The sequence below is a fragment of the Miniopterus schreibersii genome, assembly GCF_964146895.1.
Source record: "Miniopterus schreibersii genome assembly, chromosome: 1".
NCBI classification, from domain to species: Eukaryota; Metazoa; Chordata; class Mammalia; order Chiroptera; family Miniopteridae; genus Miniopterus; species Miniopterus schreibersii.
Genome location: NC_138101.1, coordinates 48327738 through 48343613, shown reverse-complemented (window position 1 = coordinate 48343613; position 15876 = coordinate 48327738). Strand labels below are relative to the sequence as shown.

The following is a 15876-nucleotide window of genomic DNA, read 5'->3' as shown; positions in this document are numbered from 1 at the left end:
CCTAGAAAAGAAAATTACTCTAACATTTCAAAGGTAAGTTATCTTAGATGTAGGGAAGTTTCTCTTCACAGGTCTTCTAGCTCACTGATCTTTTCTCAGGCATGTCCAGTCTAATGATGAGCCCATCAAAAGCATCTCCATTTCTATTAGCGTATTTTTTTAGTTCTGGTATCATCTTTTAATCCTTAGAGTTTCGATCTCTCTGCTTACATTACCCATCTGCTCTTGAATGTTGTCTACTTTTTTCATTAGAGCCCTTAGCAAATCAGTTGTTTTAAATTCCTGGTCTGATAATTCCAACATCCCTGTCATAGCTTCATCTGATTCTGATGCTCGATTTGTCCCTCCAAGTTGTGTTTTCTCCTGCTTTGTATCATGCTTGTCATTTTTTGGTTTAAAGCCAGGCATGATTTATCAGGCCATAGGAACTGAGGTAATTTAGGCTTTAGTACGAGGTTTGATGTTAATGTGTAGGAGCTATGCTGCACTTAGTGTTTGCTGTAGCTGTAAGTGGCAGTCTTCTGTTTCCTCCATTTTCCTTGTGTTGTTTCCCTAAGAAATATGTCTTAAAAGGTCTGTCTTGCAGCTCTCAGTCATAATCCACTGATTATACTGTTGCCCTGGTGGTAGGGTATTTGGGAAGTATTCCATCTTATGATTTTATCTCTATTTTTTATTTGGCTTGAGTCCCTAGGCTGTGACCTTCAAAAGTGTTAATTAGCCTTTTTCCCCCTCCTCTTGATATGATACAGGAAAGCTAAAGGGGCCTGGACAAGTCTAACTGCCTTTTCCCCAGGTCGCATAAGACTGTGAGAAAGTAGTTTCCCTTAGAGGGCAGGTTTTTATCATGGAAAATGATCTGAGTGTATTTCAAAATAGTATCTCCTCCCCTGCCCCATCTGAAACACAAAGGGATCCCTGATCATCATGAGAACTCGGTAGGGTTCCTGAGGGTAAATTCTAGAAAGTGTCATGATTTCTCTAAAAGTGGGCACTCCAGGGGTTTTTAACTGTCAAGCTAGTCCACACTAAGCCTCCAGTAATTTGTCGGTTACCATTTCACAGTTCACATTAGTTACTGGCTCACAGATTCTGTTCCTAGAAAGCTCATCTCTGCTGTGACTCTATTTGCCTGTGTCTCTAGGTTTTGGAGTGGTGGTTTGCTCTGTGACTTCAATTCTCTTGTGTATCTAAGAAAAGCCATTGATTTGCAGCCTGCCCAGCTTTTTTCTTATTGTGAGAATGAAGTGATGACTTCCAAACTCTTTTACATGTTGGAGCTGAAACTGATCATCCCCCACAAACTTTTTCGAACCTCCTTTCCCCATTTTCTCTATAAAGCTAGGCTGAAATAATCCCCTGAGGAGCCTTCCCTGATTTTCTCTGCTAAATGAAAAGTTCCTGCCCAGCCAGTGTGGCTCAGTTGGTTGAGCACTGTCCCCTACACCAGGTCACCGGTTGGATTCTCAGTTGGGGCACAGGCCCGGGTTGTGGGCTCGATCCCTGGCAGGGGGTGTGCAGGAGACAGCCGATCAATGACTCTCATCATTGATGTTTCTATCTCTCTCTCCCTCTCCCTGAAATCAATAAAAACATTTTTAATTAAAATATAATAAATGAAAAGCTCCTCTCTGTGTGCTCCAGTACTTGGTACAACTATAAGTATTACACTTATTATCTATTGGCTCTGACTGTGAATGCCTGGAGAAGAGGCACTATGGCTTATCTTTATATTTCTAATATATGGTATAATTATCTGCTTAATTGAAAGGAAAAAGGAAAAAAAACACTGCCCACTAATTAAAAACAAAGTACTACTTTTATTTGGCTCACTTCTCCATTTATTAGAATAACCACACCTGGAGAGGCACAAAGCACTTAAGTTTTACATGACTACAAAGTTATCACAAATCCCAAACTTCTTAGCAACAGATATTTCACTTACTCTGTTTAAAGAAAAAGCTTTCAAAACTTCTGAGTTAGCTTGATACAGAGACCCTGAATATATGGGAACTACATGTTTTTAAATGCTTGTACTTCCTGCTCTAAGAATGTCTTCTTTAAATGGAATCCAGCATAAAAGGGATTGAAATATATAAGGTCATGATGCAAACGCTTTGGAGACAGTGAAATTAATCTGTACAACATGGGAAAAGATGTAGTGTGCACAGAAGTTCTTCAAGGAGTCACTGAGCCATCTGGGCTTCCATGGCTTGTGCTGTCCATTCTGGTGCCGTCTGACTAATTTTCTCCAAAAGGTTATTCACTTGGAAACAAAGGGATTGGATCTGTTTGTCCCATGTCGGCAGGGCTTCTCGTGCTAAAGAAAAAGAAATAATGTGGAAGTTGAAATTACTCTTCTGTATTCACAGCAAATGTAAGCTAAGAGATAAACACAGAAGTATTAATTTTTAAAAGTTTACTCCAAAATCCTGTCTAATAAAATTAAGAAAAGCACCTAAATCACTGGCACAAAGTATAAAACAAATAAAAAAGACATGTACACACAGATTATTATTTGTGGAAACAAAATAAAACCAAACAAACAACCTCAACCACAACTACCATAAGACAGAAGACACTGCCATCTGCTGGGGAAAGTAAATCTATTTCAGGATGTCCCCCAAAAATGTATACACACTTTAACAGCTGATAGCTCAATTTTGAAAATGAAATCTATTTTTTTTTCCTCTTTTATAAAGTCAGGATAATATCCCAGGTCTTTTTTTTTTTTTTTTTAATATATCTTTATTGTTTTCAGAGAGAGGAAGGAGAGGGAGCGAGACAGAAACATCAATGATGAGAGAGTCACTGATCAGATGGAGCCCGAAACCCGGGCATGTGCCCTGACCAGGAATCAAACCTCGATCTCCTGGATCATAGGTCAATGCTCAACCACTGAGCCAAGCCAGCCAGGCAAAAATGAAATGTATTTTAATAAATACTGTCTTTATAATTATTCAAGGTGTGTATACATTTTTGGGGGATACCCTACATATTCAGAGCTGTCTCAACTTGACTCTGACGGATAAATATTTAAGCCCAAAATAAACAAACAAAAAAATCCAGCAGGTTTTTCTCTGTACAAGCAATATGCAGTTAGAAATGAAAAATTAGGGGAGGAGGGATCCCATTTAAAATAGCACTTTATAAGAAATGGGCACAGAATTAATGAAGAAAAAAACTATAAATCTTCATAAAGAACATAAAATAACTCATTACTTTGTCAGTGCTTTGCTGATATGTAAATTTAAAGAAATTACAAAAATGATCTCCTTTTCCTTTGTCTTGCTTTCTAAACAGGACAAAATTGTAATTTTGAAAATAAAAAACAGTGGCAGGATTGTGGTATACCTATACCATGCAGTATTATTCAGCCTCAAAATGGGATGACCTACTGACTACACGCTACAATGTGAATGAAACCTGGAAACATCATGTTAAGTGAGAGAAGCCAAAGGGTCACACACATATTGTATTATTCCATTTAAAGAAACATCCAGAATCAGTAAATCCATAGAGACAGAATACAGACTAGTGGCCACCACGGGCTGGGGAGAGAAGGAATGAGGAGGAACTCCTAAACGGCCAAGAGATTTCCTTTTCGGGAGGTGAAAATGTTTTGGAACTAGGTAGAGATGGTAGTTAATCCGACATTTTACTTAATAAATGATACTTGTATAATTGGCAATTGATCTTTTAAAAAACAACTAGACCATAGCTTTAAAGTATACACAAAACTGAGCTGTAGACAGATTAAATTTCTAAATATAAAATAAATAAAAATATTGGAAGAATTTTAGGAAAATATTGGTTTTACCCCAAGGTTTAGAAGACCTTCTTAATCAATACAGGAAACTCAAAAGCCATAAAATTAAAAATGGACATATTTGGCTGCAAAAAAATTTTTTAATGTGTTTCTGTTATGTATTGCCTTACAGAAACACAACTGACAGAACAGGAAAAGTATCTGTAACACATATAGCAAACACAAAGTTAAAATTATCATTAAACCAAAAGCTACAGCAAAATTATACTTGGAACGGTGTGGGAGGAAGGAAGAAAATAGGAGAAAAAATGCTAATGGCCAATATATGGAATGATATTAAACTTCACTAGTGCCAAGGGAATGTACAATATAACAATACTGTAGTACTTTCCCCCACCAATTTGCGAAACAGAAGAGGAACAATATCTAGCTGTTGAAGATTTCATTCTCTCATATTGGTGGACATGTAAACGACAACATCATTCTGGAAGGCAAGCTAACAGCACAGCTATTAAGAATCAATATACATAGATCCTTTGATGCAACAAAGGATGCAACTTTTTAAACTGTTCTATAAAACTAAGTGTACCAGCATATAAAGATATGCACACAAAAAACAAGTGAATGTCCCTCAACAGATGAGTAGTTAAACTCCATGAAATACTATACAGATATTAAAACAAATAAATTTATATCTACTGACTTAAAAATATATCCAAGGTACATTAACTTTTAAAAACAATTTGCAGAACACTATGTACTTTAAAATACAATGTTACACTCTTAAAATTCTGTTTTTACTTATCTGTGTAAGGGTCTATAGAAAGACACAAGATTGTAGACTAATATTAGTTATGCCAGGGAGCTGAAATTACAGAAATGGAAGTGAAAGTGAAAATATATTATGAACTCACCCGGCCAGTGTGGCTCAGGGTTGAGCATCGACCTAGGATCCAGGAGATCTCGGTTCAATTCCGTCAGGGCACATGCCCAGGTTCCAAGCTCGATCCCCAGTAGGGAGCGTGCAGGAGGCAGCCGATCAATGACTCTCATCATTGATGTTTCTCTCTCTCTCCCTCTCCCTTCCTCTCTCTAAAGTCAATAATGACATGTTTAAAAAATATTTATACACACACACATATATATAAAACGAAATCTTCCTTTCTTTATTTTTATAATGCTTTGCTTGTAATTGTGAACATATCTATCAGTGTAATTTTTAATCTAAGAAAACCAGGCAAATACTCCACACTCTAACAAGTTGGTATACACTAATTTAGCTGTCCTCTCGCTGGCTGGCTGGCTGGCGAGACTGGTTATGTAGAGAGCGGTGAATGTTTCAAAGTGACGTGGGGAATTCACGATGCTGGGAAAACAAAAGGTTGGGCTGGAAAGAGAAAGCTATGAAGAAAATCATGTAGGACCCTTTAGAGACTTTGTAGAACTTTGTTATATAAGCAATGGGAAGCCATTCGTTAGTGTCAAGGAAGAGAGTAACATAATTTAACAATTTTTTTCTTCCTTTTTTCTGTTTGTTTGCATTTTTAAAAGATCACAGCTCTCTTCTCTCTTCTTTCTCTTCCTCTTCCCTCCTCTCCTCTCCTTTCCTCTCACTCTGCTCATTAAAAAAGAAAGATCTCAATCACTCTGGCCATACTAGGGCAACTGGACTAGAAAGGATCAATTATAGATATGAGAAAAAAAGTTAAGAGCTATTTCTCAAGCCCAAAAGAGGTTATGCTGGTTCAGAGTAAGCTGGTGACAATAGAAATGAAGGAGTATGTGGATTCCAGATACACCTAGGAGGTAAAATTGAAAGGATTCTGGGCAGCAAAAGAGAGGAAAGATCAAGGATAAAGAATGCTGGAGAAAGTGAACAATGAGGTTTGGCTGTTGAGGGAGGCAGGCAGAGAGGGGAGATAATGAACTCAGTTTGGGCTGTATTATTCTGAGATGCCCGTGATGCATCAGAAGAGAAACGCCTATGTAATCAATTAAAAACACTGTGTCTGGGACTCAAAAGAGAGATTTATCCTAGAAAAATATATGTAGCCCTGGCCAGTGTGGCTCACTTGGTTGGAGCGTCATACTGTATACTGAAAGGTTGCGGGTTCAATTCCTGGTCAGTCAGGACATGTACAGAAGGCAAACAACTGATGTGCTCTCTCACATAAATGTTTCTCTCTCTTCCCCTCTCTCTAAAATCAATAAGCACCCGGCCGGGAATGGCTCAGCAGTTGAGCCTCGACCTAGGATCCACGCAATCAGGGTTTGATTCCCGGTCAGGGCACATGCCCTGGTTGTGGGCTTGATCAATGACTCTCTCATCATTGATATTTCTATCTCTCTCTCCCTCTTCTTTCCTCTCTCTGAAGTCAATAAAGATAAGTTTAAAAAAATAATAAAATAAAATCAATAAGCATATCCCCAGGTGAGGATTAAAAAATTTAAAAATAGATAAAAAGAACATTCAAACCATATGATGGGTCAGGAAAAAGAATCTTTTTTTGTTAAAAAGAAAGAAAAGTATACGTAAGTATTGCCTGCATAAAGACGGTAACTGAATCCATGGGAATAGATAAGATTGCCTAGGAAAACAGTAGAGTGAGGAGGAAAGGCCTAGAAGTCAGCCCCAAGAGCCCCAAAATCTAAGTTTAAAGGCACTAAATAACCTACAAAGATGACTAGGATGAATACCTGGAGAAGCAGAAAAGAAAGCAGGAGAATGAGGTGCAGGAGATGAGAGTCAAGATGACAGGGATAGGGAGGGAGATATCAAAAAGGAGTAAAAGATCCACCCTATTTGATATGTTGAAAAGTCAAAAAGAGGCCCGAAAGGTAAAAGGATTTTTGCTAAAATGGGAGAGACCCAAGTATGTTTAAAATAAACAAAAAGAAGTCAACAGAAAGAAAAGATGAAAACAGAAAAAATAACTAAGCTCAGGTTCCTAAAAATTTGGGGTTGGGGAAGTAGTGGCAGAGGTGGCAGAGGTCAGAGAAGGGATCCAAAGCACAAGTGGAAGAACTGGAGAGGGAGACAGAAACCATCTCCAGTATAACATGAAGGAAGAAAAAGACAGAATTAGATATATATTTAACATTTATAAGTTTATGAATCTTATGAATCTGATAAAAAAGTTAAGATAATTTCACACTGATAGCTTTTTTTCCTGTGAAATAGGAAACAAGGTCCTCTGCTGAATCAGGAGAAAAGTCAGAGATTTAAGAAAAATGAAATCTAGAATAATCATTGCAAAGTAAGAAAAAGAGTAGACTAAAGAAATACATCAAGACTCCCAGGTAGTGTTGAGGACACATGACCTTGAATCTGCAGTGGTGTTCAGTTTGTCTGGTGCTCTGACTCTTCTCCAACAGTTAGCTAAGTATAGGCTTAGTATGGGAAAGATGGAGAATGGGTTCATTCAAGGTGAAGTTTTGCTGGACAGCTAGGAGAAAAAGTTAGCAAACAAGCATTCTGGGGCCTCTGTAAAAGACTAATGAAATTATGAGTCATAGAATCTAAGTTGGATAGAAAGAGCATTAAAGACAAAAATGGGCTGGGCTGACTGGAAAAGGTTAAAGAGTCAACAGATGAGAGGTTTCAATGTAGTCAAAGAAGAGTTGAAGTGGAAGTAATTGAGACAGACCACCAGAAAGACAGGAAAATGGTTATGGTCAGAGTGGGATATTGTAAACTAAAATTTTACAAGTGGAATGGTTCTGGGCACAGCAAGGTCCACAGTGTAAATGAGGTAGAAATAGGGGCTGAGGTGGTATGAGACAATGAGATCTACTTACCTGCCTGCCTCCATTATTCTAATGAATAGGAAATGCAACTGTCATTTCTGCACGCCCGCTACGTGATATGTGTTCAAAGAATGTTTGATGAGTAAATGAACAAACTGATGACAGTTCCAGTTTCAAATTTTTCCACAGCATAGAAAATGTTGCATGAAGTAGATCCATAAATATACATTCACAAAAAAATATTTTTTAGATTATTTCTTTGCAAAATAAGCCTTTCCAGTAGTAAGATTTTAGGTTTTAGGTCAAAGGAAATTGTTCAACATGTTTTAATCATAAATATACAACACCTCACTGACATTTCATTATGAAAGAAACAAGCAAAACTTCTTACTTTCAAAATGAACTATTCCATCAATCTGATCAATAAATCCATTCATACGTCCTTCAGTTATCATTTGCGATGCTATCTTTTCTGCCTGTTCAAATAAAAATAATAATAAATTCTCAGACACTTTAATTATCATACCTAACACATTCACGTATGATAAGACGATTGAAAGCTCTTGGTTTAGGTACTCATCACTAAGTTTACAAATGTGTTTCTCTGCCATTCATTGTAAGAGTAAACCTTGTAAATCTTCCTATTATATCGCTCCAGTTCTTTCTGGGTACAATCCATTATTTTACATTAAATGGGACCTATTTTGCTTGAGATTTTGGACAAGAATCTAGCCCTCTTACCAACTTTTATCTCTGCTTAAAATCAAACAATTTTTTTTCCCAATGGGATCCACACCTCAAAAAAAACCCCACTTTTTTTTCATTTTATTTCCTTTCAATTTCACAGTGTTTATCACCCAAAAACTCTTTAAGGAAGTACTATTTTTGAAGACAAAAAGGGAAAGGAGAAATAGATGTTCAAAGTTAAAAGAGAACTGAAAGGACTTAAAAGACAAAGGGGGCCTGGCAGGGTATGGCTCAGTGGTTGAGCATTGACCTAGGATCCAGGAGATCGCAGTTCAATCCCAATCAGGGCACATGCCTGGGCTATGGGCTTGATCCCCAGTTGAGGGCGTGCAGGAGGCAGCCGATCAATGACTCTCTCATCATTGATGTTTCTATCTTTCTCTCTCCCCCTCCCTTCCTCTCTCTGAAATCAATGAAGATATATTAAAAAAAAAAAAAAAGGAACAAAAGGTCCTCTACCTAGCTCCTAAAGACATGTTTCACGTTTACTATGTGTAAGCAAACTGGGTTGTGACTCAGTTATTTTAATAAATCTGACCACCTTTATAATCAATCGTAAATCTTCTAAACAGACTGTGACTATCATTTACTGTTAAAAATATATTCATTTCTCTTAGTCTCATAAAGGGATCGTACCTCAAAGCCTAAGAGGAAAGCATCTTTTAATAGTAACTGAGCCTTGATTCCCAAATTGTTCCACTTCCTTTAATGTGTATTGAATGTCTACATGTAAAGGAATTGTGTTAGAAAATCCTAACTTAAAATTGCACTAACACATAAAAGAAGATGTGACTCATAAGTACATGACTAAGTTTTGCAAGTTAATAAAGCAAGGTTAATTGCTTGCTTTTACTATTATTTAAAATTAAGAGGATGTTTTCTAAATGATACCTGAAATACTCTCTAAATAGTATTGGTACTTTGTTGGGATTTATACATAGCCACTAAACCCTTATCATGACAAAGAATGAAATTAATTCCCTAATAACTCAGTCAACTTCTTAAGTTAAATCAAGAACAGAGGTTACAATAGAATAGACTGGAATATTATCATAGTCATTCTTTCAAAAAGAAGAAACATTTAACCTTTGAGTCAATTTAGGGAAGAAAATAGAAGTAATAAGGCATCTATCAGAATCTTAAGTTAGTCAGAAATCAGAACCCACTATGAAATGGATTTAAACAGACTCTAAGCAAAGATATTCTCACAAACTGGGTATCATAACCTGGAAACCCTTTAAGATTTCCATTCTAGGTCACTTTATCATAAAACACAAACCAAAAAAAAGGCAATTCCATTACAGTACTATTTTAATATTCAAATAATTTATTTCCATTTACCTGAGACTTTTTATGTGTGTTTTTGTTGTAGTTGCCAATATTTATCAATTACATATTTTCTCATTACATCAATAGTTTAGTCTTTTAACTTCCTTTTTATGTATTGGAAACAAGAAAATACCTTAGCTGCAGGGATCTCTAAAAGAGCTCCAAGTTCTTCAAAGGTAATATTATTATATAATTTGCTTGCAGACAACAAATTGTGTTCAATAACAGCTCTGTCCAAGATACTAGAACCTTAAATAAATATAAATAAGACAGTTATAAGCTTGAAACTAGTTCTGCACTCTTAAAAGACACAGCCTTTTTTTCTGAAAATTTCTCAGCATGTAATAACTCATAATCATTGTCTTTATTTCCATCAAAACTTTAAAAGTAACCTAAATACGTATTTGATACAGCTTGAATAATATATAATTAAATACAAATAACACATTTGGAAAATGAGTGATTGGCAAGTAATCACTAACTAGCTGAACGGATTTAACCCTTCAGGTTTGAGGGTTTGCTTCATTAGGCTAGCTAGCAGATTCATAACTTAACTCTTCTTGCTATAAGCTAACTTTTATTAGCAAGCAGTAGCAAAACAATCATGCAACCTGTTCTGCAGGCTTAATAACATCAATACACACAGCTCAACAGAAATCTTTCTATTCTTTTGGACACTCCACAAGCACCTTATTCTGAGGCATATGTGAAAAATGTCAAGACTATAGGAACAAGCTAACCCTTCATGAGAGATAAAGCATAGCATCTTCTCTTAAATAAGATAATACAGGGCCTGACGAAGTTCTGGACCTAAGGCCCCGCCCTGAAGGTGTTAGACTGCTAGGCCCACTCAATTCTTTTTTTCTTTCCAGTTTTATTGAGATATAATTGACAGATAACATTGTATTAGCTTAAGTGATATATGAGTTGATATATGTATATTACAAAATGATTACCACAATAAGTTTTGATAAGATCCATCACTTCACATAGTTACAAATATTGTTTCTTCTGATGAGAATTTTAAAAATCTATTCTCTTAGCAACCTTCAAATACAAAGACCTAAATAGATGGGAAAATATGAAAGAGGTAATATTGTTAAGATATCTATACTCCTCAAATTGATCTACAGAGTCACTGTAATTCCTATCAAAATCCCACCTGGCATCTTAGCAAAAATTGACATGCTGATCTTAAAATTCACATGGAAATTCAAGGGATCAAGCAGAGCCAAAACAATCCTCAAAAAGAACCAAGTTGGAGGACTCACGCTGCCCAATTTTAAAACTTACTACAAAGATATAGCATCCAAGACAGTGTGGTACTAGCATGAGCACAGGCATAGGGAATAGTGGAATAGAATTTAGAGTCCAGAAATAAATTCTCACATTTAGGGTCCACTGATTGTCAACAAGTATTGCTAAGACAATTCAATGTGAAAATTAGTCTTTTCACAAATGGCGCTGCAACAACTGGATATCCATATAAAGTAAGACCCCTATCTTATACCATGTACAAAAATTAACTCAAAATTAATCAAAGACCTAAATGTAAGAGCTACAACTATAGAACTTATAGAAGAAAACACAGAAATCTTTATGATCTTGGATTAGGCAATGGTTTCTTACATGCAACACTGAAAGCACAAGCAACAGAAGGGGGGGGCGGATTTAACTTCATCAAAATTGAAAAATTTTGGCCCAGCCAGCATTACTCAGCAGTTGAGCATCAACCTAGGATCCAGGAGATCGCGGTTCAATTCCCAGTCAGGGCACATGCCAGGGTTGAGGGCTGAATCCTCAGTGGGGGGCATGCAGGAGGTAGCCAATCAATGACTCTCTCATCACTGATGTTTCTATCTCTCTCTCCCTCTCCTTTCCTCTCTCCGAAATCAATAAAGACATATTAAAAAAAACGAAACTGAAATCTTTTGTATTTCAAAAGGCACTATCAAAAAAGTAAACAAACAAAAAAAAGTGAAGAAACAACACACAGAATGAGAGAATTACAAATCATTTAACTGATAAGGATCAGATCTAGACTATATAAAGAATTCTTACAATTCAAAAATAAAAAGATAACCCAATTTAAAAAGAGGCAAATAATCTGAATAGGATTTCTCTAAAGATATGCAAATGGTTGGTCACCTGGCTTGAGTGGCTCAGTTGGTTTAGCATCATCCTGCGCAATGAAAGGTTACCAGTTCAATTCCTGGTCAGGGCACATACCTGGGTTGCAGGTTCGGTCCCCAGTTGGGACACATATGGAAGGCAACTGATAGATGTTTCTCTCTCGCATTAATGTCTCTCTCTCTCTCTCTCTCAGCATGTCCTTGGGTGAGGATTAAAAAAATAAATAAGATATACATATGGCCAATAAGCACACAAAAAGGTATTTAACACCATTAGCCCTCAAGGAAATGCAAATTAATACCAATTCATATCCAGTAGGATGGGTACATCAAAAACACAGATAATAACAAGTGTGGAAGAAAATACAAAAAAACTGAAACCCCCACAAACAGCTGTCAGGAACGTAAAATGGAGCAGCCACTTTGAAAAACAGCTCCTCAAAAGACTGAACAGAATCACCATGATCCCTAACTCCACTCCTAGGTATATACCCAAGAAAATTAAAAACATATGTTCATACAAAGACTTTTACATGGATATTCATAGCAGCATTATTAATAGCCAAAAAGTAAAAAATAACCGAAATATCTATCAACTGATGAAGAAATAAAATGTGGTACACTCATATAATAAAATATTACTTGGCAATAAAAGAGAATGAAGTACTGATAGATGCAACATGGATGAACCTTGAAAACATCATGCTAAATGAAAGAAATCAGTCACAAAAGGCCATATATTAAATGATTCCATTTACATGAAATATCCAGAACAGGCAAATCTATAGAGCAGAAAGTAGATTAATAGTAACTTTCTACAACTCTGGGAATATATTATGTCTCAAGATTGCTAGCCTAAACTAATACAAAAGATTGCTAGCCTGGGGTTGTAATGACAGTAAACAAAAATGTCCAAGAAAAATAAACAAGAAGGCAATCGGATCTAAAATGAAAGAGGAAGACGACAAAACATCTGTCCTATCTATACAGTCCCGTGTGACAAACTTGAGAATCACTTTCATTCTCACAAATCCCTCTTTTTTAAAAAAAATCATCTAACTGGTATCTTTTATTTTTTTCATGGTTAGAAAGCTCAAAGTCAAATCTGAAGCTCAACTATATCAATTATGGGAACTTTTTCTTATCTAGCTCTGAAGTTGTTTGTCAGAGATATCTTGCAAAAAGAATTTAAATCTGCTCAGAAGAATGCACAGAAGATAATTTAAAAGTAAAAAAGAGGTGATGAGCACACAATGCAATATACAAATGATGTATTATAATATTGTACACTTGAAACTTATCTTATTAACCAATGTCACTCCAATAAATTTAATTTTTAAAAAAGTAAAAGAAAAACAAGAGTATTAACAATCAAAACACACACTATTTACAGGTGGACTACAAATTTAAGTTTAAGCTTTCTCGCAGCCAACCAACCAATTTAGCAACACACAGTGTCTTTAAATAAGACAAAAGCCAACTGCTCAGGAGAATCGCAACTAATCCTAAGACTGAAAAGGAATTTTTCCTCAGGATCTGCATAAAGAATATACTATAGAAAAAACATCTCCTTTAGACAGAAAGATAAGAATCAACTGGTTTCCTTCTTAAAGTGCAATTAAATGAAAGAAATTCAATAGAAGGTCAATCTAATCCCTTCATTGATCTGATTTAACTCAGGGAAGTAAGACTTGGTAAAGTGTATACTTTTCAGCCAAATCCTACATAAATGACTCTTTTTAAAAAAAAAATAAAGTAGCACCCTAGCCGGTTTGACTCAGTGGTTAAAGCATCAGCCCAAAGACTAAAGGGCCCCAGGTTCGATTGCGGTCAAGGGCACGTACCTAGGTTGCAGGCTCCATCCCTCGCCCTGGCCTTGTACGGGAGGCAACCAATCAATGTGTCTCTCTCACATCGATGTTTCTCTCTCTCTCTTGTTCACTCTCTCTGAAAAAGCAATGGAAAAATGATCCTTGGGTGAGGATTAAAAAGTAATAATAAAAAATAAAGTAGCAAATTATTTTCTTTTAAAAAAAATTTTTACTTATTGATTTTAGAGAGAAAGAGGAAGGGCGAGAGGAAGGGAGGGGGAGAGCGAGAGAGACAAACCTCAATTTGTTGTTTCACTTATTTATGTAGTCACTGATTGCTTCCTGTATGTGCCCTGACAGGGATTGCACCCGTAACCCTGGTGTATCGGGACGAAGCTCTAACCCACTGAGCTACCAGGCCAGGGCTCATAAATGGCTCCTTATAGTACAGCTAAATTCTCTTCAACAGGATGAGAATAAATTCAAAGTAGTGAGTCTAACAGGTCTGCATGTTTATTTGAACCTTTTCCACATTTCTGATGATCTCCGTCTACATTTTCATCATGTGTGTTATTGTTATAAGCTACTTTAAAACCTGTAAAATAACTCTTATTATGAACAAGCATCTATTAAAAATTTCTTTCCTGGCAAAGACAGTCTGACTTAAGCAAATACATCCCTTAACTAGGACACATGACACCAAGTTCTATTCTTATTGGCAACAATTTTACCCTGAATAACCTTGGGCAAGCATCTGTGCCAAATTTTGTTATAACTAAAATTAGACTTGATAATTATTAAACAAACTAATGTTTAAGGCTAATTTAGGTACTTATCAAATGGCTTGAATTTTTAAAAATCAGGAACTATAAGCCTAGTCTATAATTCTTCCCTTACAGTTTCCCAAAACTGAGTAATTCCACAAAACACTTTCCAACAGGGCTATTTTTATACTTCCAACCCCTACTTGTGTATGATACTCATCTTCAGTCAATATTCTTTTTAAATCAAGTCTTATATAAAAATTTTAAGGAAGATATCAAGATGCTTGAAATTTAACATACTTTCCACTAGCATGTACCTAAGTATTCACTACCACATTCTTGTAAGACATGATCATTACCATCAGCTGTAGTTGCTTTTTGGTGAGGCATCAGCATGGCAGCAAATTCTTGAAGTTGATTTCCTCTGATGATCCTATCCAGGTACATTTTCTCTAGGATCCCATAAGCAGCAAGTTGCTGGCACCTTTCATCCTTAAAAAGAGTAGCTAGCATGCGAGAACGCTGTTGTCCTAAGGAAAACAAATGTGCATCAAATATTCTAACAATCTATTTCATCAATGAAAAACAATTTTTCTTACGACCCCATTTTTGCCTACTAAAATATTCAGTCAACTGTCATTATCTGTGGTAGTTATGTTTTATAAAGTTGCTGCCAACACTAAGTTAGGGAATCCTCAACTGCTGTTTCTAGGGGAAATACAGGGTTAGGTTCCTGTGAGCCGCTGGTCACACAACATTTTTATTAGCTAATCAACATGTAACCTCTGTTTTATGTGTGTTTCTGTTTAAAAGCACTTCATTTAATATATACTGTTGATTCATCAACACTGAACTCATGGGCTATACTATAAGTCATGCCTGAATGAAGCTTATCTAAAACACATATTTTCTCTATCAGACACAGCACAGACTTCCTTCACTTAAGAACACAAGACAATACTTCAGTACTACGCTTAGAGCCCAGTTTAAACATCAAAATCACCATCAAAAAGCACAAAAATGTGAAAAACATAATATTAACATACCACAAAAAGGAACTTGTTTACAGTACGAGAGCAGAAACAAGGAGGCAGAGCACTGCCTTATTTAACCCCAGCTGGATACATACATATTTTGCTGTTCTGCACATGTCTGCAAATGACTGTGAAAGCACCATGAGTATTGATTTTGGGGTCACAAATAAATTTTAGCAGGTAGGCAAACTCACAAATATGGAACACCGAGAAACAACAGTATATTCATTTGTGAAGATTAGGACATACACCCAAATGCTACAAGTGGTCCAAATTATAGCTAATTGTTATTTTCTTCTTGCTTATTTGTATTTCTACAACAAACATGCATTCCTTTAGTAATAATTAAAAAATTTATAAAAGATGAACAAATATTTCTCTGATGACAAATTTATACTTTCAAGGATATTTAAATGTTGAAAAATTACATGACAACTGATAACATTAAAAAATTGAACTAACAGAAAGAATACTATGAAGAAACTTTATCTTTTTAAATGTATTTAACTCTGTATTCTAAAGAACCTAAACACAATGACACCA

The 15876-nt window shown here is 36.0% G+C and overlaps 1 protein-coding gene across 2 annotated transcripts in view; it reads right to left on the bottom strand.

Moving 5' to 3' along the window:
* Positions 1–1800: 1800 nt before the first annotated feature.
* COPS4 (COP9 signalosome subunit 4) overlaps positions 1801–15876 on the bottom strand; it is a 35985-nt gene continuing 21909 nt past the window's right edge. Inside the window, exons 7-10 of one of the 2 annotated variants that reach the window (XM_081140151.1) lie at positions 14659–14829; positions 9726–9841; positions 7908–7992; positions 1801–2320 (exon numbers count right to left, since the gene is read on the bottom strand). In XM_081140151.1, the coding sequence (XP_080996277.1) occupies positions 2187–2320; positions 7908–7992; positions 9726–9841; positions 14659–14829 (506 nt within the window). In that variant the 3' untranslated portion in view covers positions 1801–2186. The remainder of the gene's footprint in view (positions 2321–7907; positions 7993–9725; positions 9842–14658; positions 14830–15876) is intronic. The other variant, XM_081140152.1, reaches the window with a different exon arrangement.